Source organism: Syngnathus scovelli, chromosome 19, assembly GCF_024217435.2.
Source record: "Syngnathus scovelli strain Florida chromosome 19, RoL_Ssco_1.2, whole genome shotgun sequence".
Classification (NCBI taxonomy): domain Eukaryota; kingdom Metazoa; phylum Chordata; class Actinopteri; order Syngnathiformes; family Syngnathidae; genus Syngnathus; species Syngnathus scovelli.
In genome coordinates, this window is record NC_090865.1 from 8,088,064 (window position 1) to 8,108,457 (window position 20,394).

A 20,394-nucleotide genomic window follows, 5' to 3' on the forward strand; every position below is an offset into this window, starting at 1 on the left:
CCGAGTGCGGTTCTGTACCCCAAGTCGCCGCCCGAGTGCGGTTCGGTCCCCCAGTTCGCCGCCCGAGTGCGGTTCGGTCTCCCAGTTCGCCGCCCGAGTGCGGTTCCGTCCCCCAGTTCGCCGCCCAAGTGCGGTTCGGTTCCCCAAGTCGCCGCCCGAGTGCGGTTCGGTTCCCCAAGTCGCCGCCCGAGTGCGGTTCGGTTCCCCAAGTCGCCGCCCAAGTGCGGTGCGGTTCGGTTCCCCAAGTCGCCGCCCGAGTGCGGTGCGGTTCGGTTCCCCAAGTCGCCGCCCGAGTGCGGTGCGGTTCGGTTCCCCAAGTCGCCGCCCGTGTGCGGTTTGGTTCCCCTAGTTTTTTTTTTTTTTTTGGACGTCGGGAGCCGTCCCTTGTGGCGGGGGTTCTGTCACGTCTCGTCCCCAACTGCTCCACTATGTGTCTGTTGTCTTGGGTTCTGTGTGTGTGCTCGCCCCTCCCCTCCTGTGTGTCCATGATCAGTGTGATTATTCCCACCTGCCTCTCGTTAACCTGTCATGTATATAAGTCCTGTCTGCCCCTCACTCCCTGTCGGATCATTGGTTGCTGTCGTTCGGTGTTGTCGTCCTGTCTTGATGCCGTCATGTGACAACTCACTGCGTGCTTGTTTTCTTTCTTCAGTTTTAGGAAAAGAATAAGACACCGAAACAAAAGTTAAACTGTTAGTTGTACTAAGTTCATCTTGTTTTTTCTTTTTAATCACTTCACTTTTATGTCAAACAAATTATTTTAGGTGCATTACCTGACATGTTTCGGCGGTTTCTTCCGCCTTCATCAGAGTGTCACCGATGTGGTTGTGACTCGTCTTTATCAGCTGATGGATGAAGGCGTGGCTCACTTGTCAGATTTGACAGGTGAGTCACGCCCTCTGCTGTCCATTCACCTCTCCAGAATGCTGTTTCAGGTTGTAAAGAGCATGTAGGCTCCCTCATCCCTGTTGATGGTCCTCGGTCCCCGCTTGCGGATCTCAATGGCCTCCCTGATCCAACGCTGATGTTTGTTTTCTTCAGTGCGGATGACTCTGGCCTTTTCCCAGTCCATGATGTAGTTTTCTCTTTTACAGTGGTCGGTAATGGCTGACTTGTCGTGTTCCTGTTCTGCTTGTAGTTTTATTGCTCTTGTTTGTCTTGTTGCTGTCTCCTTCTCACACTCCTTCTTGTGTTCTATTTTTCTTGTGATGAAGTTCCTCCCCGTCTCCCCGATGTACGATTTATTGCATGATTTTCATGGAATCTCGTATATAGAATTGCATTTATTTTCCGGGTTGACTTTGTCTTTGGGTGGACCAGTATTTGATGGAGTGTTGTATGTGGTTTGATATGTGTGTGTATGTTGTACATGTTGAGCCACACCTTCATCCATCAGCTGATAAAGACGCGTCACAACCACATTGGTGACACTCTGATGAAGGCGGAAGAAATCGCCGAAACATGTCAGGTAATGCACCTAAAATAATTTGTTTGATATAAAAGAAACCAGTGAAGTGAAAAATTAAACTGACACAGGTTGGTTGAGTTCAATCACAATTCTTGTTAAGAAAGCTCTGTTTACAGGAAAAATACAATGCAGTGCTAGGTTTTTCGTGTGACAATGCTCAAGAGCAGAAAGTTCCCATTCAGAAAAAGCAACGTTCAAAGCTCCTTGGTCAGCTTATATTCAGTTCCACATGCAGTTGGGGGCCGAGTTCGATGGGTGATGATTCCATGGGGGTGGGGCAGGCTCGCATGACAGTTGATTCCATGGGAGTGGGTGTGAGGTTGATAAGCGCATGAGTCCATGGGAGGTTGATGCGGTGATTGGCGATTCGGTGTCTGTGTGTGTGTGTTGGGGGGGGGTTGGCTTGGTGGGGGCTGTTGTTTTTCCATCCACCTGCCTCCAGTCTTTCGGCCTTGGCCTCGCCCTTTGGCCGGGTTCTTCTCTGTTCTTCTCCTGCTGCTCTCCCTCTGGCACCTCTGCTGGTTTTATCTCCAAGTGTACTTCCTGTAAACATTTGAACTTCTGCATACATCCACTTCACCCTCTGTCGCACATCATCCATTCATCATCCTGCCAATTTGTCATTTTGTACGGAATTACGTGAGGTTTTGGGTGTGACAAACTGTTAGCCGGGACGTGAACTTGTGATCATGCTGCATTTATCAATTTCATTAATACTCAATTCGTTTAATGTTTCCTGACTATTTCCATGCAAAGTTTTCCGTGCCAAGCTTTTACTCACCACATACCATGTTTATTCTTTTCACATTCCATGCACTTACTTACTTTCGTCACATTTAATCATGCTTCCAACCATATATTTTCTTTGTTAGGCAAAACATTTCCCTCTGTCCAGAACATTCTCCAATAATCCAAGGCTGGCGTCTAGCGTTAGGTAACATACGACGTCACATCAACCATTAGGCAAAACATAAGATACGTATAATCAAGTATTCAGCATTCTTAGACGCCCTTGGCAGTGTCTGTGATTTAGAAAAACATCAGGCATGCATTGAACAGGTCATTAAGGGTCATTAAGCTATTCAGGCAATATACCCAAAAACATTTGTTATTTCAAAGTGCACAAAAATACACATCATATCATGAAGTTATAAAAACATTTTCCCATTACCACTTAGTCCATCACATATCAAAAATGTCTAGTTATGTCTTCTTTATAGATTTATTTTGTAGGTATAAATATATGGTTAAAATGTTTCTTTTATTGATTTAATGTGTGAATATAATTGTCGCCCAGCTCCATTCACTTCATGACATGCTTATGTACTTTATTCAATGAGGTGTGAGCAAATCTGTTTTTGTAGCAAGGCGGGACTTTTTGGAACCCATCTCTTCAGTACGTAGGTATGTAAACCCACAAAGAGAAGAACACTGCGCTTGATAGTGTCAATCAAAACTGAATAAAAACACCAAAAACAAAAGTCACGAAAATGTCCAATTCATAAATTTTGGGGGGAATTGTGTGTTTTTTACGTCATTTTTTACTAATATTTTATTTGTTTAACAATGAGAACAATTGAGTGAAGAAATAAAAATGATGAAACTGAATTGAATTTTAACCCTTTGATGGAAAACATGGGTCTAAAAAGACCCAGCTGAGTTCATATTTTATATATCTTTGCAATAAATTAATTCCACCGGATGGTACTCAGGGCGGCTCGGTGGCGCACTGGGTAGCACGTCCGCCTCACAGCTAGGAGGGTGCGGGTTCGATTCCACCTCCGGCCCTCCCTGTGTGGAGTTTGCATGTTCTCCCCGGGCCCGCGTGGGTTTTCTCCGGGCACTCCGGTTTCCTCCCACATTCCAAAAACATGCTTGGTAGGCCGATTGAAGACTCCAAATTGTCCCTAGGTGTGAGTGTGAGTGCGATTGGTTGTCTGTCTCTGTGTGCCCTGCGATTGGCTGGCAACCAGTTCAGGGTGTCCCCCGCCTACTGCCCGATGACGGCTGGGATAGGCTCCAGCACGCCCGCGACCCCCGTGGGGACGAAGCGGTTCAGAAAATGGATGGATGGATGGATGGATGGTACTCAAGGAATGCCTCAATTAACTAGTTTTTGACCTTTCTACATCCTTATTTTCATTTTTACTTTTTAAATTTTTGAACAAAAAACGTTTTTTTATCACTACCCCTCTAATGCGCAACATGGGTCTAAAATGACCCGTATCCATTTTCTATGGTATTTTATGTATTGCTGAGTATTTCAATGCTGCAGGAAGAAGCAGATGAGGAAGATGAGTGTGAGGTTTCTTATGATGACCCAGAATATTTGCCACAGGGTGAATTTGTTTCTGGGAATTCATTTACGTTTCACGAAGACAACTCCTTTGATAATATAGACGACTCATCAGATGAGTCGTCTGTATTATCAAAGGAGTCTTCTGAAGAGGAAACTCAGACCCAGTCCAGCAGACTGAGTAAAAAGCAATCTTACTGGGATGAGAATCCTCCCACTCATGACAGAACCAGAAGCCATAACATTCTCAGGAGCTGCCCAGGACCTACACCTGGATCAACAGCTGTTTCACCAAAAGATGCCTAGGAAATATTCATGAGTGACAATATCATTGAGGAGGTTCTAAAATGCACCAATTTAGAGGGACGACGAACAGCAACAGCAAGAGGGAAAGAGTGGAGAAGCATAGATAAAGATGCATTTTTGGGTTTGACCCTCCTTGCAGGGGGGGAGAAGAACTGGGATGTGGCTTTACGGGAGCTGTTTCTGGATCCCCTCCAGAATCCACTTTACAAAGCCACCATGGGGCTGAGGAGATATAAAGATTTTCGTTGCGCTATATGCTTTGATGACAAGAAGACCAGGGCTCTGCGACTGGACACAGATCACATGGCACCCTTTAGGTATGTGTGGGACTGTTTCCTGGCAAACTGCGGAAAACGGTTCATCCCCAGTGACTGTGTCACCATAGATGAGCAGCTTGTACCTTTCCGAGGCAGGCAGGTGCAAGTTCCGGCAATATATGCCAAGACAGCCTGCAAAATATGGAGTATGTAATAGTATAGATACTATATTAGTTCATCCATCCATCCATCCATTTTCTGAACCGCTTAGTCCCCACGGGGGTCGCGGGTGTGCTGGAGCCTATCCCAGCCGTCATCGGGCAGTAGGCGGGGGACACGCTGAACCGGTTGCCAGCCAATCGCAGGGCACACAGAGACAAACAACCATTCGCACTCGCACCTAGGGACAATTTGGAGTGATCAATCGGCCTACCAAGCATGTTTTTGGGATGTGGGAGGAAACCGGAGTGCCCGGAGAAAACCCACGCGGGCTCGGGGAGAACATGCAAACTCCGCACAGGGAGGGCCGGAGGTGGAATCGAACCCGCACCCTCCTAGCTGTGAGGCGGACGTGCTACCCAGTGTGTCACCGAGCCGCCTTATATTAGTTCATAAAGTATGAAAATAAAAATAGAAATAATGATCAGTGGTGATAAAATACAAGATGTTTAAAGAATATTTGGAATATTCAATCATAAAATAAACTGATTTCAAAAGATAGAACAAATAACTCAGCCAACATGAAATACCATTGGAAATGAATGCGAGTCTTTTTAGACCCATGTTGCGCATAAGAGGGGGTGTGCATATGTTGCGCACCAAAGGGTTAAAACGATTTAAATAATGAAATTAAAGACATTCATTAGTTTTGAAAAATAGTGTTCAAATATTAGAAATAAATTGCAATAATTACAGTTAAAGATCATCACTTCACCTGCCTAAAAAACCTACATTAGCGAAACAGCGAGAGAGAAGGGGGAGAGAGTGGGAGGTAGAGAGAGAGAGGGCGGTGCTTTCAAGTTGAGAGGTAAGGCGTTCAGCGTTCGTTCACTCACTCACTCACTCACTCGCTCGCCACTGCCTCTCTACGGCCGTGACGCTCTTTTCTTCTTTCTTTCTTTTTCTTTCGCTCCCTCACACCTTGCCTGTCCCCTCCACTGCCTCCACCTACCCCTCGTCCTCCTCATCCTCAAATTGGGATTAGCATCGGACGCCCGGCAAAATGGAGCCCAGGACACCCCTGTTGTGAAGCGAGCTTGCACCTCCAGCCAAACCGGGATGAGCGTCCCGTGGAGCGCGCGCTCGGGGGCCCCGGCCAGGTGGGCGCACAAGCAGCTCGACTCGGACTCGGAGCCGCCGCAGCCTCTGGCCATGCGCGCCCGCAGGCTGAGCAGCGAGGCCGGGGACGCGCACGGAGGATTCCTCGTTGGCACAACCGCGAGCACCCCCGCTTACATCGCCGCCGTCACCCAGCGGACACCGTCCAGGATCGGACCCTTCCTGCTGGTGCCCGCCGCCACGGCCGAGTGCGACGGCTCACACTGCCGCGCCGTGCACGTCTACACCGGCGACGAGCTTCTGTGCAAGGTATCGTGCGTGCGCGCGCGTCGCGGCCATTGTGCAACTCTCAGCCGTGAATGACGGTTGCTCAACTGGCTGTTTTGTCGACGTTGTCACGCGAACTGCTCGGGCGTCACGTCATCACTGTCGCTTGAAACACTCGCGTCATATTGTGACACACCAGAAATTCTCAAGTTGTCACCATGAAACGCGCTATACACCACAATATGTGCGCGTGCGGTCAGCCCTGCAGGCAGGCCTCCTGTCGGGTGTTGAAGTTAATGCTTCACACAGCCGTGACTCATGCGTCCTCTTGCAAAACGGACTGAGATGCAAACAGAATGTAAACACGCCCGTTTTTGCAAAAGGCTTGCCAAATCGGAATGCTTGCTTCCTCCGCTGATCACTATTACGCAGCATGCACCAAACTTTGGAATGTGTTCAAAATGGCTGACTTCATAGAGGTTGCCATACTAAGTGCAAAAAAAAAAAAAAAAGGTGTCAACTAATAAGTCATCCTCAGCAGTAGTAGGCGCTATATTGCCCCAAATTGCCACATCGGTGGCTTGGCCCGCTGAATGCCCGCGCCAGAGTTCATGCCAATGGGCCACGCTGATGCCGTACACTGACCAGCTTTTTCTCTCCACACAGGTCTTCAGCATGGCAGAATACCAGCAGAAGATCCAAGCCTATAGGGTGGTGCCCCCACACCCGGGCGTGTCCACCGTCCAGGAGGTGATCCTCGGGGAGCACGAGGTCTACATCTTCCTGGAGAAGGACTTTGGCAACATGCACACGCTGGTGAAGAGCCATAGGCGGCTGGACGAGACGCGGGCCAGGGTGCTCTTCCGGCAGATGGCACAGGCGGTGGCGCACTGCCACCAGGCGGGCGTCGTACTGGGCGACCTCAAGCTGCGCAAATTTGTTTTTGTCGACCAAAACAGGTGAGAGCACGAAAAAGAGTGGAATGGCAAAAACGGCTTTCGAAAAATTGCAGACAGGCCGAAAAGTGCAGAGCGGCGAGGCAAAAGCTAGGAAAAAACGATTTCAAACATTTGAAAAGGGGATCGGAACGCTTCTGTTGGACACTTTGCGACCATGCAGGGGTACCTAAGGAAGCATCCTAAAGAAGAAACATGGTGGCAGATGCTCTGGCCAGGCTGCCCATGCGTGCGTGTGGGAGGTTCTGCACAATTTGATGTCTGGGTGCCGCCATCTCGTCGTACGACAAGGCGGGTGGGCATTAAAGGTGCCAGACGGGCAGCCAGGCCCGCATTGGGAGACAATCGTCCCAGTTACACCACTCGCTCGCTAATTATTCATCCCTGACATGGGGCGTGCAAATGCTTCCATTCACACATGGTGGCGGCGCACGCATGAATGATTTGGCCTCAGAGAGTTTTCAGGTTGGAACGCAAATTCCTCGGCTGGAAAAACTATTTGTTGCCTCTTGGACAGGCTTGAAAGCGAGGTAACGTCAGATGAATGGCAAACGACAGCGAAACACGACTCTTCCCGATATCTGCGAGTCTGTCGAGCAGTGAGTCACGCAGTGCACACACCCGGAGGAAAAAAAAGGGGGCGGCTGGGCTGCCTGGCGTCTTATTTTTTTCTTTGTCGGCTTCAGTGAGAGAGGAAATAAATCCACTGTGAGCCTAAGTGTCGCCGCTTTGCACGGGTGTGAGCGTGAACCGCAGTTTCGGGATTTTCTTAGACAACGACTTGCCGGGCAAATTGCACCACTGCCCAAAAACAGACGAGTCAAAACAAATCCAAGCCACAGGAATTTACAGACAACGAGGCAGCGTGAAAAAGATCATCAAATATAAACTACAGAACATAGCTAGTGCTTTTCACCATACTCCTACTATCACTATACAGAAACAGTAATTGTCATGTGATGTCATCACCACGCTAATGTTTTTTTTTCTTTTTGCGTGCTGCCAGAACCCAAGTGCGTCTGGAGAGTCTGGAAGACTGCCACGTCCTGGAGGACCCACGGGACGACGCCATGTGCGACACACACGGCTGTCCGGCCTACGTCAGCCCGGAGATCCTCAGTGGGGCGACACCCTACTCGGGCAAGATGTCTGACATGTGGAGCCTGGGCATAGTGCTGTACACCATGCTGGCGGGCCGCTACCCTTTCCACGACGCCGACCCGGGCGCACTCTTTTCCAAAATCCGGCGGGGACACTGTTGCCTACCTGAGGGACTCTCGCCCGGGGCCCGCTGCCTAGTCCAGAGCCTTCTGAGGAAGGAACCAACGGAGAGACTGACGGCTTGCGAGTTACTGGCGCACCCGTGGTTCCGACACCCAGCGACGGAAGCGAGCCCAGCCGAGCAGATGGTGCCATCTTTCGAGGTGGAGGACGACAACCGTCTGCTCTCCTGACCAAAAATGAACCCGCCGGTGTACTGTGGATTGGCAAAATCAGTATAGAGGGGCCACTAGGTGGTGGCAAAGCACTTAAAACAGTGGACCATTAAGCATCAACACGGTGTTTCTCGCATGTGCGCGATCATAAACTAACAACCGTCTTCTGCAGTCAAAGTATTTAACTACCTTCGCCAAGAGCATTAGCTAGCCTAATAGGAAGCTAGCACAAACCGATCTCGCATTACGCAAACAGATATTTGCACGAGCACTTTACACAAATGGTATTGTGACATTTAATTAAGTTTTGGACAGTTCTAATATGTTTGGGGAAACAATTTGATATGAAACACAACAACAAAATTCCCGCACCGAGGAGCTTGACTGGCTTTGGTCGACAAGCTGAGATTTTCAGTTGAATAAGCAAGGATACCAAAGATTTAAAAAAAAAAAGAAAAAGAAAGAAATCAGCAAATTTGTGAATGCTAAACTTTGGGGCTCGCTGTACCGTGTTTGTGTACTCTATGGGCATTTATTTTTTAATTGTTTGTGCTAAGACAAGTTTGAAGTCAAGACATAAAACGACATTTGGTTGTCATAATAACAGACAGGCGGAATTCGTCTCTCGTTGATTGAGGCTCAAAACGACGGGCAAAAGGATGCAGAGTCTTTGAAATACATACAAGTTGTGTCCAAGGCCAAACAGAAATTTGAATGATGACATTTTTCTTATTTTGGGGTATTTTCTTTGAAACAAGAGCGCATTATTTAGGATGTTCTTTGGGCGCTAATGATTTTTGACAAGTCCTTCAATTGTCGGCGCTCAAACGGAGCAACCAAGAGCGGCGCTACGCTTGGCCGGCTTAACAGATGTCGGCGGCGACGACAGACCTCGTCAGCCTGGCTGACTGGCGCCCGGCGCAGATGCGTCACGCTCATTCACACACACGAGCAAAACCATCCACGATGCGACTTTTGATGACTATCATCGTGAACCTCGTGAATATATTAAAACACGTTTCTTCTGATACTTCATCCGAAAAAAAAATTTCGGCTACAATTTTGAAACCATTTGTTTGTATTTTATAATTAAAAAAAAAAAAAAATTAGACCACCCAAAACAAAATATTTTTTGATGGATACATTTTATTTAAGTTTATGATTTAAAAAATGCTTTTAATTAGTACCCACAAGATCTTTTTGTTGTTGCATGTTTACTATGATCCAAAAAACACTGAAACGTAAGTTGAGTTGTTTTGAAAATGTGATCTTTTGAATTACGACCTCGGCAAAGCGACATGGACGGGCATTGTTTTTAGCTCCAAATGTAAGGACGGAAAAGCACAGCTACGCCTCCCCTGCCATCATGAAAAGGGGAAAAACAAATTCATTTGGTTTTTATTATAAAGTCATTTTTCTTTTAATTTCAATAATTTTGTATCATTTTGAACCAAAATCGCTGAATTTTTATAGTTATTTTAAAACCGAAGACGATTCGCTCGGAGGAGCAAACCTCCTGTCTAGCCTCCTCTGAGCATTGCGTAATCACACGGCTGCCTATGTTGACAGGCTATGCAGTTAGACTGAACTGTCTTTATGTCGCTGTTTAAGTGTTCAAACACTGTGGCTATATTAACTAATTTCCGTAGTTAAGCTGGTGTATATAATGTCTTGTGTTTTTTGTCATCCGTCTGTAACGTCGTGTTTCTTTAGATGAACAAAACGGCTTTGAAAAGAGATCTTATGGAGGCTACGAAAAAAGGTTCTCCAGCCTTATGGCAGGGGGTGCTAGTGATCTCGGGACGCTTCATGCGCCCACCCGTAGAACAAGTGATCTCCAGTTTAAATTTACAGTGAACAACTGAGGAGCAGTCGTCCATTTATTTCGTTTTACATTCGTTTTGTTTTCGTTTTTACATTTCGTTTTACAATGGAGGATTACATAGCCAAACGATTTTCAACGATGGATTTTCCGTCGATGCAGGAGGTCATCAGTAAAAGAAGAGCAACTCTGGAGTTAAAAGGTTTGATTCGGACAACGGGATTTAGGAGCATGTATCTTCAAACGGAGTGGTACACACGATCGAAAACAAGTTTTTGATTCCATGAGTTTTTGATTCAATTAGTGTTTTGTGTGAAGACTGCTGATATGAGATTTTAATTAAAATAGTTCAAATTAAATAAGCCACACTAGAGCAGCGTTCCCCAACCTTTTTTATGACACGGTTAGGTGCCGGACAAATTTTACCCCGGGGGACGGGACGTCATGAACCTCACCGCACGTCACTGCAATGCAGCATTTTTTTCTTCTTCGATAACTTATCAAATGTTTTTTTTTTTTTTTTTTTAATGATAACTGCAAAGTGACTAGATGATTTTGTTTAGGTGATTTTGGTTGCTTCAGATGCAGAAAGCCTGATACAAGTGCACAACATGTTGCACTGCGTACGTGAAGGTAGCAAAGGAACGGTTGAACTCACATTCATCCTCAAAGGAGAAACACATGGAAATAGTTGTAGATTTCTAATGAATGTTACAGATTAATAAAGATGTTTTTTTTTGTAATGATTTCTTCCCATCATTATCCCCTCACTACTTCTCTGTGGCAAGAATACATATATAAACAATTTAATTACATCTGTACAGAGTCTGTACTACAGACGGTAAAGGAGGAATTAGGAAAGGCGGGGAAAGGAAGGAAGGAGGGAAACAAGGACGGAAGCCCTGTGGTACCCCCATGTGGCAATTTGATACACTGCAATTCGTGCGCAAGAAACAATTTACCCTGAAAGACCAATGCGGGCCGGTCCAAAATCAAGACGTACATCCAAGATCCATCATATTTAATGTACTAGTATGGAATATATGAGATAGATATACATTCATTGATATTGACGAATAGGGCCATTGATAGGTCAATAGATTGGATGATTTATCGGTCATTTTCTGGGTGCGTGTTTAGTACTTGAGTAGGCGAAGAATAAATGAAAATGAAAATATACTTTAAAAAATTGTATAATGAATTATAAATAAAAATGAAAATATTATATATTATATTTATACCGTATTGGCCCAAATATAAGACGACCCTGATTATAAGACGACCGCCTCTTTTTTAAGACTCAAGTTTGAAAAAAGACTTTTTGAACACCAATTTCTATACAGAAATAATTACAGTAAATCTGAAACAAATGATTATAACAATAAATTCGAGAAAAAGCATGTTATTTTGCCTCATTCAAATCAAGTAAACACCGTCTATCACATCTTAATATCTGAACATTTAAATATCTAAACTAAAGTGCAATCACATTTGTAAATGAATGGCTTCTGTTTTTGTTTAAATGTAAATAAACCAATCTACTGTGATAAAACAACAAAATTGCAATAACTGCATTAACCATCAAAGTGAAGTCTAACTAACTGTAGTCTTGAAACAAATCTGAATAAGGAAAAACATTGCAATAAAATAATGCAAACTGCTACCACTATTGTTGGGGAACCTGAGGATTGTATAGGGTGTTGGCTCGGATGGTTATTCAAGATTCAAGAGTTTTTTATTCGCCATGTTTGAGCGTGCCAAACAAGGAATTTGACTTCGGTAAATCACAGCCTCTGTTCAACATTTAGGTGACTAACAACAACACTCAGGACATGTGAAGAACGAAAGATATTGTCAAACATCCCCTGATCTTAAACTGATCTTAAACTCCCAAGAGGGCAAGGAAAAACTCAAAACTCCAGCTAGGGGAAATGGGAAACCTTGATAAGAGACCACAGAAGAGGGTCCCTCTTCTAGGATGACCAGGCTGCAATGGATGCAGAGAGGACACATAGTACAAACAGTGTAGACAAAAAAGGTCTGGAAAGCGGGATGTTATTGCACAGTAATGACTCTGAGACTCTAAGAGTGGTGTGAGTTCATCAGAGCGACAGCCTGGGGGAAGAAGCTGTCTCTGTGTCTGCTGGTTTTAGTGTACAGAGCTCTATAACGGCGTCCGGAGGGGAGTAGTTCAAACAGGCTGCAACCTGGGTGCGAAGGGTCTGTTGAGATGTTACTTGCACGTTTCCTGGTCCTGGACAGGTACAAGTCTTGGATAGATGGGAGGTTGATTCCAATTATCTTTTCTGCAGTCCTTATTGTCCGTTGCAGTCTGTGCTTGTCTTGTTTGGAGGCCGATCCAAACCAGACAGTGATGGAGGTGCAGAGGACAGACTGGATGATGGCAGTGTAGAAGGTCTTCAGCAGCTCCCGCGGCAGGTTGAACTTCTTGAGCTGTCTCAGGAAGTACAGCCTCTGCTGGGCCTTCTTCCCGACAGAGTCTATGTGGCCGGTCCATTTCAGGTCCCGAGAGATTGTGGTTCCCAGGAACTTGAAGGTGTCTGATGAGAGAATAGTATTACTGCGGATAGTGAGGGGTGAAAGTGGTGAAGGGCCTCGCCTGAAGTCCACTGTCATCTCCACGGTCTTGAGCGGGTTCAGGTCCAGGTGGTTTTGGCTGCACCAGTGGACCAGCCGCTCCACCTCCTGTCTGTACGCAGTCTCATCACCGTTCTGGATCAGTACGATGAGAGTGGTGTCGTCTGCATACTTCAGGAGCTTCACGGAAGAGTCACTTGCGGAGAAATCGTTGGTATAGAGGGAGAAGAGCAGTGGGGAGAGGACGCATCCCTGAGGGGCTCCAGTGTTGGTGGTCAGGGTGTCAGATGTGATGCTCCCCAGCCTCGCACGCTGTCTCCTGTTGGTCAGGAAGCTGGTGATCCACTGACAGGTGGAGGCAGGCACCGCGAGCTGGATGAGCTTCTGTTGGAGGATGTCAGGAGCGATGGTGTTGAACGCCGAGCTGAAGTCCACAAACAGGATCCTGGCGTACTTTCCTGGGGTGTCCAGGTGTTGCAGGATGTAGTGCAGTCCCATGTTGACCGCATCATCCACCGACCTGTTTGCCCGGTAGGCAAACTGGAGGGGGTCCAGCAGGGGGCCCGTGACATCCTTCAGGTGGTTCAGTACTAACCTCTCGAAAGATTTCATGACCACAGATGTCAGTGCAACAGGTCTATAGTCATTCAGACCTGTGATGGCGGGCTTCTTGGCCACTGGAACGATGGTGGAGCTCTTGAAGAACGAGGGCACCTCACACAGCTCCAGGGAACGGTTGAAGATCCGTGCAAAGGTGGGCGCCAGCTGCTCAGCGCAGACTTTCAAGCAGGAAGGTGACACGCCGTCTGGGCCCGGTGCCTTCCTGATCTTTTGTCTCCGGAACATCTGGCGCACTTCCTCCTCGCGAATCTGGAGTGCGGGCGCGGCCTCTGCAAGAGAGAGAGTCGGTGACCACGGTGATGGAGGTGTGGACAGAGCAGTTGTGGGGGGAGGTGAGTATGTGGATTGTGCTGCAGGAGGTCCCGTTGTGTGGGAGGACCGATCAAACCTGCAGTAGAACCTGTTTAGCTGGTCAGCGAGCCTTGGGCTCTCCACAGGACGGGGGGTTCGTTTCTTGAAGCCCGTGATGCTCTGCAGGCCTTTCCACACTGTTGAGGGATCAGGATTGGCAGAGAGGTGTCTCTCCAGGCTCTCCCCGTAACACCTCCTGGCTTTCCTGACCTCTCGGTTCAGTGTGTTTCTGGTCTCCTTGAACAGGTCCCGGTCGCCGCTCCTGTATGCCTCCTCCTTGACTTTGCGCAGCCTCCTAAGGTTCGGTGTAAACCAAGGTTTGTCGTTGTTGTACGTGCAGAAGGTCTTAGTCTGCACACACAGATCCTCACAAAAACTGATGTATGATGTGACAGTGTCAGTGAGTTCATGCAAGTCTGAATTTGCAGCTTCAAAAACACTCCAATCGGTGCAGTCAAAGCAGGCTTGGAGGTCCTGCCTTGACTCCACTGTCCACTTCCTGACAGTCCTCACCACAGGCTTAGAAGTTTTTAGTTTCTGTCTGTAGGCAGGGATCAGATGAACTAGACAGTGGTCCGAGAGTCCTAAAGCTGCACGAGCCACAGAGTGGTATGCATCCTTAATTACGGTGTAGCAGTGGTCCAGTGTCTGTGCCCCTCTGGTGGGACACGTTATGTGCTGTCTGTATCTGGGGAGTTCGTGTGCGAGGTTCGCCCTGTTAAGATTAGATATCAGAACAATGATTAGTGAATTTGGTAGAAGTTTCTCCATGTCTGTCACCTGGTCAGCCAGCATCTGCGTGGCTTCACTTGCACGTGCGTGTGGTGGGATGTAAACAGCCGCCATGACGATCGAGGAGAACTCCCGTGATGAATAGAACGGCCGGCAGTTTATGTGTTTCTAGGAGAGGGCTGCAAAACTCTTTCAACACCATGACATCGGTACACCAACGTTCATTAATGTAGAAACAGAGACCACCTCCCTTTGATTTTCCGGAGAGCTCCGCGCTGCGATCTGCACGCGTTAGCCGAAACCCAGCTAACTCCATGGCGTGGTGGTTCGTTCGCTAAGCCACGTTTCAACAAAACACAGCGCGGCGGATCTGCTGAAGTCCGTGTTCCTTGAAGTGAGGAGCAGCAGTTCGTCCATCTTGTTCGCCAGGGAGCGGACATTCGCCAGATGAATTGACGGTAGGGCAGAACGGAACCCTCTCTGCCTCAGCTTTACGAGGGCTCCCGCTCGTTTTCCGCGTCGCCGCCGTCGCGCTAGCTTGTATAGCACTGCCGCTCCGGCTAAAATCTCCGACAAACAGTCTGAATCAGAGAGAACAGGAGAAAATACCAGAAGAAGACTGACCGATGTTTAACAGTGCTTCTCTAGTAAAAGTGATCCGGGAAAGACAGCAGAAGACACAGAAAACACACAAAATAAGACAAAGAAACGGAGAGCGACTCACCGTGGCAGCCATCCGCGGCGCCATGCTCTTTTCGCCCCCGGGTGTCCGTCACAACACAGGAGGGAAGACGTGGTTCAGTTTTGACTGCTTTACTGATTTATTGGCAAAAAAGTAATAGGCACTGTTGCTCATAGGGGCATACAGGCAAACTGGCAAAAGGGTATCGGCACATGTTTGGTCGTAAGGATGTGAGAGCAGGTGTGTGTAGTGTAGTACATGGGTGAGTCTTTGGGTGTGTGAATGTGATTCTTGTGTGTGTGATTATTGTATAAAGCATGTGTGAGGGTGTGCGTGTGTGTGTGTGTGTGTGTGTGTGTGTGCGTGTGGTTCTGCAACAGACAAATACAGCACGTAAGTCAACGCTCAACTTCTGACGTCACACAACACTCGTAGACGGCACACATTACATAACTAACTGTACGTAATAAAGAAAAAAAAACATCAGATTCCTGCGTTAATCCCAAGAAAGCAAAAAAGGGAGATTATCTAGAAATTCAACAATCGCCACAGTGTGACGGGGATTAGCGCGCCGGCGACATCAAAGCGCAGATTGGGGAGCTGCTTTTGAGATTTCAAAGCAAAGACAAAAATAATCACATGCTACATTGCTAAGCATACTTCAAGATATACCAGTACATGGTCGCTTTTCAAAATCAAGCAAGTTGTACATGTAACAAAATGAAAAGATGAATCTAAATTGTTTTAGCGCGAAGTAACATTTTCAAGTACTTTGACCTACAAACTTGAGGACATTTATCAACACAAGATGCACAAGTACCTCCTTTAGCCAATATAATAAGAGTTTAAAGTACAGTGGAGCCTCGGTTTTCGAACGTCCCGGTTCTCGAACAAATCGGTATTCGAACAAAAAATTCGAGATTTTTTTGCTTCGGGTGTCGGACGAGATTCAGTTGTCGAACCTTGCAAGATGAGCCGAGAGGACCCGCAACTGCCAACTGACTCCGTTCGTTATTACATTCTCGTTACTCTGAGGATTGCATCAACTCTAATCATGCCTCCAAAGGAAGCAAGTGGGAGCAGTAAAGCCATCCTAAAACACAAACACGCTCCTAAAGCAATGCGACAGTGATCGCCCGGCGTGCTGCGGTTGCACGATCGGACCAAATTAAGCTCCCTGCGCACTGAGGTCCACTTAAATTTTGGAAAGTCCATTAGGACTTTAAAAATACTTTCTAAATTTTTGCGACTGCTCTGTCACAATAATGCGACCAGTGCGGTGCAGTTGCGTGGTCGGCGGCGCGCTACGGTTGCGCATTCGGCGGTGCGTGGCAGTTGCACGATTGGACAAAATTAAGCTCCCTGCGCACTGAGGTCCACTTAAATTTTGGAAAGTACATCAGGAATTTAAAAATATTTTCTAAATTACAGCGATGGCTGTCACAATAATGCAACCAGGGCAGTGCAGTTGCGCGTTCAGCGGTGCGCTGCATTTGCGCAATCGGATACAAATGCGCAAATGAAAAAATGCTTAAAAAAGGCTTTTTTTTTTTTGGGCTTGGAACGGATTAATTTTTTTCCCATTATTTGTATGGGAAAACATGATTCGGAATTCGAACGATTCACTTCTCGAACAGTCTTCTGGAACGCATTGTGGTCGAAAACCGAGGCTCCACTGTACATTAAAAAGATAATTTTACTGCATGAAAAAAATGCTTAAACCTCCTGCAGCCAGATTAATCAAATATTTTCAGAATCAAGAATTCTACCAATTATCGCATCAATTCGTGCATAAAAAGATTCAACAGCAAGCCTAAATGTGCAGTGAACATTTTAGTCCACTTGAGGTCAGCACCCTCACGTTCACCACAGTAACGTCACTCACTTGACTTAGCCTAGTGAGTGACGTGTGCATCGGCCAACGAGAGTTGAGGCTCTGAGCAGTTTAGTCCGTTGTTAAAATTTGTGTTACATTGAGCTTGATTCCGCTTAAATTTTTTTAGGTCAATTCATCGTTTCATATCCCGCAGGTTTGAGGCAATAACATCAAATTGAGGACACATTTAAAACCTACTTTTGTGAGTCATACGAACAATTTGGAATGAAACATTTCAATATGTCCAAGCCCCCATTTAAGGTGCTAAAAGCAGACTTGAAGAAGAGCAAGATAGTCCGGATTGTTGCCATCAGTGATCTCCGGTCTCGGTCCTCATGTGGGCGGCCAGCTCCCGGAGGAGGGCAGTTCGACCCAGGGAGTCCCCACGTCTCTTCTCGGCGATCGTGTCCTCCAGGCTCTGGAACTCGAGGGCGTGCGAATACTTGTGTTCGCCCAGCAAGACGTGCAGTGTGTACGATTGGTGGTGGGCACCAGCGGGCAGCTCGCTTCCGGCCTTCAACTCCCGCCGGCCAAAGCGGCACCAGGCGGCAAAGCTCTCCGAGTTCCGCCAGCTTAGCTCGTGGTCCTTCAGGCCCACCTATGGCGAGCCGTAGGAGCCTTTTAGTCCAGATTCTTCACATCCACATTAATGCTCACGTCTTCATAGTTCCTTGTCACCAAGATCACCAAAACACCGCTTTAGACTAAATTGAGCTCCAACTCCCTTTCCCTGGTTTCTTACCACCAAGATGCCAGGAGCTAGAGGAGCAGCACTACTTTTGCCTAAATAAAGCTCCTCAACTCAATCCAGCATCGATCTTTTGCACAAAGTTGTCAAAAGAAATGGAAACAAAGAACAAACTGTCTAAAATAAAATGAAACTCCAACTCACGCACTGAATCATGGGGTGGTGAAATAAAAAACTGAAAACTCACATATGGAGCATGGAGATTGTAACGTGGAATCGTCAATGAGACGTCACTCACTAGGCCACGCCCCTTACTGGCACAACACACGGATACGCTGCACACTGTGTGAATTGCATCTCAAATAGACTGTCAATAAACCTGTGTTTATATTTACAGTTGTATGTTTTAGTATTGACGTGTTACAAGAAAATGCTGGAAATCAATAAGGTGGAGAAAACTGTTTAAGTGCATTTCAGTCCTACGGTCTCCCACCTGCTTCAGGGCGCTCTGCACCACCGCGTCGGGGTATCGGGCTCGGAACTTGTAGCGCTCGTTAACGATCCGGCAGCGTCTCCCTCGGCCGGCATCCGTCAGGAAGGCTCTCTTCACCTCTGCACGATGCAGGTGGACCACCTGGAAGTCGCCCACGTACACCGCCCAGTGCGGGTACTGGCCGCAGGCTACGAACTCCACCAGGTCGCCTGCGCGGCACTTGTTTAGCAGGTTCTCCGGCGAATACACCTCCAAGCTGGAAGACCGGCGGCACTTCTCATACACGCATTCGTCCAGCTTGTACACGGCGCACTCCACCTCCTCCCGGGGGTCGAACGGCGTTTCTTCAGAGTTCGCGTTTGGCTGAGTCCCGTCCGCCGCACCTACAACATCACCACCTCCAGCCGGTTCGTCCTCGTTGTCGTCCCCGCCGGAGAAAATGTACGAGACGCCGATGCGAGGGCCCTCGTCCAGGTCCACGCCGTGCGGGTCCACGGTGGGAACTTCGGCGTAACTTAACCGGTCCATGTGGTTCCCCATTCGAGGGAACAAGTTCGGTTGCGGAGGGTCAAAATGTCGCCATTTGGACAAATTTGAATTCAAATTACGCTGCAACAGTGTGCGAAAACAGAAGAGGAGGAAATATTTTGCAGTCCTCCTTTCTTCCTCCCCCTCAGGTGTTTGCAATTAACCTGAGCGTCTCTTCCGGCGTCAAAGTTGGCGTGCCGTGCAGGCGTCGATAAAATCCGCACAATTGCACACCAAAGTAGATCCAGAGTCCGCCGCTCCGATTTGGTTAGACTTGACCCGATTGCGAAGCAGTCTCGAGTCCGCCTCACCACTCCAGGAGACTCACGTGCGGCGCCCGTGACCGACCTGGTAACCGGAAGTCAAGGACCGAGTGCCGGTCAAAACAAAAGTGCAAAAACGGAAATGGGCACATTCCACTGAGCAATAGACGTCTATTAGACCTCTCGTCTGTGTGGACCTAATTTAGACGTCTATATTAGGTCTATGGAATAACCGACGATAAATAATAAAAGACGAAAAAATTAAATCCATCAAATATGATCATATTTTGAAATTTTAAACTCTCAACCAGCTGTAAGTTGTATAAATAATGTACAGAAGTTGTATTGCTTTGTTTTTAACAACTAATGATCGGTACATGTGAAGTGTGGTTATTTCTGTAACCTGATATAGACATCTATATTAGGTCTATGTGTAGACCTAATATAGACGTCAATATCAGGACGATGTGTAGACCTAATTTAGACATTGAAGAGAGAGCAACAGCAATGTGTACATATTTTGTTAGGTTAGACCAGTGTTTCCCAACCTTTTTTCATTCATGGCACACCTTTTCATTGGAAAAAATCTCGCGGCACACCGCCAACAAAAATCTGTTAAGCTCCTATATTAAAATCAGTTATATTACAACGAAACACGTAGAGTCCTATTTCTATATATGTATGGAGAGTCGAATAATTTAATAGAAATAAATACTAAATATTCTTTAAATTGTATTCCTTTTTTTTAAATAAAAGTGACAGTTTTTAAAAAGGTTTTAGACGGTGTAAGAAATAAACTATTTAAAGTGATTGTGATTAAAATGAAAGAATCAACGTGATTTTGTTTACTGTTTTAGACTAGGTCTATAAATATTGCAACAATAAGAACAAAGTCACTTTTAAAGACGCTCTACTGTTCTGACAGCAGCTGAGTGGCTATCACAGTCGAGGAGTCTCGACTTGACTGCTTATTTTACGTATGTGAAAAATAACCAATCCAGGTTCTCCGGTTGAACTGCATTCTCTGATTTCCATCGGACCACAAACGCACCACAACCGTCATAGTGTCTGTCACTGTTAGCAAAAGCACACAGCAACACACACATAAACTGAATATGTGCCGATGCAATACAATCATATCGACATAATATGAAATCTCAAGATTCTCCGATTCTCCACACATGCACGATTAGCAAGTGGCTGACCAGGCCTTGCGCGAACTGACCAGTGGTTTGGCGATCCTGTTTACAATGCGCTCCGTAATTAATATTGGCCCAGCTGAACGTCTCTCACGGCACACCAGTGTGCCGTGGCACAGTGGTTGGGAAACACTGGGTTAGACAATCTCATGTACGTTTTAATGTTCATATGTGTGCAATTATTTTCCTTAGTTTATATAAACATAACTGCTCAATCAGAACACGAATACAACACACCGAACTATAAACACACACACATAGGCACACACACACACAC

General features: G+C 46.7%; 2 protein-coding genes across 2 annotated transcripts; one reads left to right on the forward strand and one right to left on the reverse strand.

The window, feature by feature from the left end:
• Window positions 1-5,362: 5,362 nt before the first annotated feature.
• On the forward strand, window positions 5,363-8,872 carry trib1 (tribbles pseudokinase 1). Its single transcript, XM_049750868.2, has 3 exons — window positions 5,363-5,914; window positions 6,539-6,831; window positions 7,835-8,872. Exons 1-3 carry the CDS (start codon window positions 5,606-5,608, stop codon window positions 8,280-8,282), a joined length of 1,050 nt encoding a protein of 349 aa, XP_049606825.1. The 5' UTR covers window positions 5,363-5,605; the 3' UTR covers window positions 8,283-8,872.
• A 6,313-nt stretch (window positions 8,873-15,185) lies between these two features.
• lratd2a (LRAT domain containing 2a) lies at window positions 15,186-19,029 on the reverse strand. Its single transcript, XM_049750876.1, has 2 exons — window positions 18,128-19,029; window positions 15,186-17,544 (listed from the first exon to the last, which is right to left on the reverse strand). Exons 1-2 carry the CDS (start codon window positions 18,665-18,667, stop codon window positions 17,257-17,259), a joined length of 828 nt encoding a protein of 275 aa, XP_049606833.1. The 5' UTR covers window positions 18,668-19,029; the 3' UTR covers window positions 15,186-17,256.
• Between the last annotated feature and the right edge of the window lie 1,365 nt (window positions 19,030-20,394).

Excerpts from the sequence above, each read along its gene's own strand:
- trib1 (XM_049750868.2), top strand. The coding sequence starts at position 5,606 with ATGAGCGTCCCGTGGAGCGCGCGCTCGGGGGCCCCGGCCAGGTGGGCG. Across the intron at positions 5,915-6,538 it reads GCGACGAGCTTCTGTGCAAG|GTCTTCAGCATGGCAGAATA; the intron begins GTATCGTGCGTG and ends CTCTCCACACAG. Across the intron at positions 6,832-7,834 it reads GTTTTTGTCGACCAAAACAG|AACCCAAGTGCGTCTGGAGA; the intron begins GTGAGAGCACGA and ends GCGTGCTGCCAG.
- lratd2a (XM_049750876.1), bottom strand. The coding sequence starts at position 18,667 with ATGGGGAACCACATGGACCGGTTAAGTTACGCCGAAGTTCCCACCGTG. Across the intron at positions 17,545-18,127 it reads TGCAGAGCGCCCTGAAGCAG|GTGGGCCTGAAGGACCACGA; the intron begins GTGGGAGACCGT and ends GGCTCGCCATAG.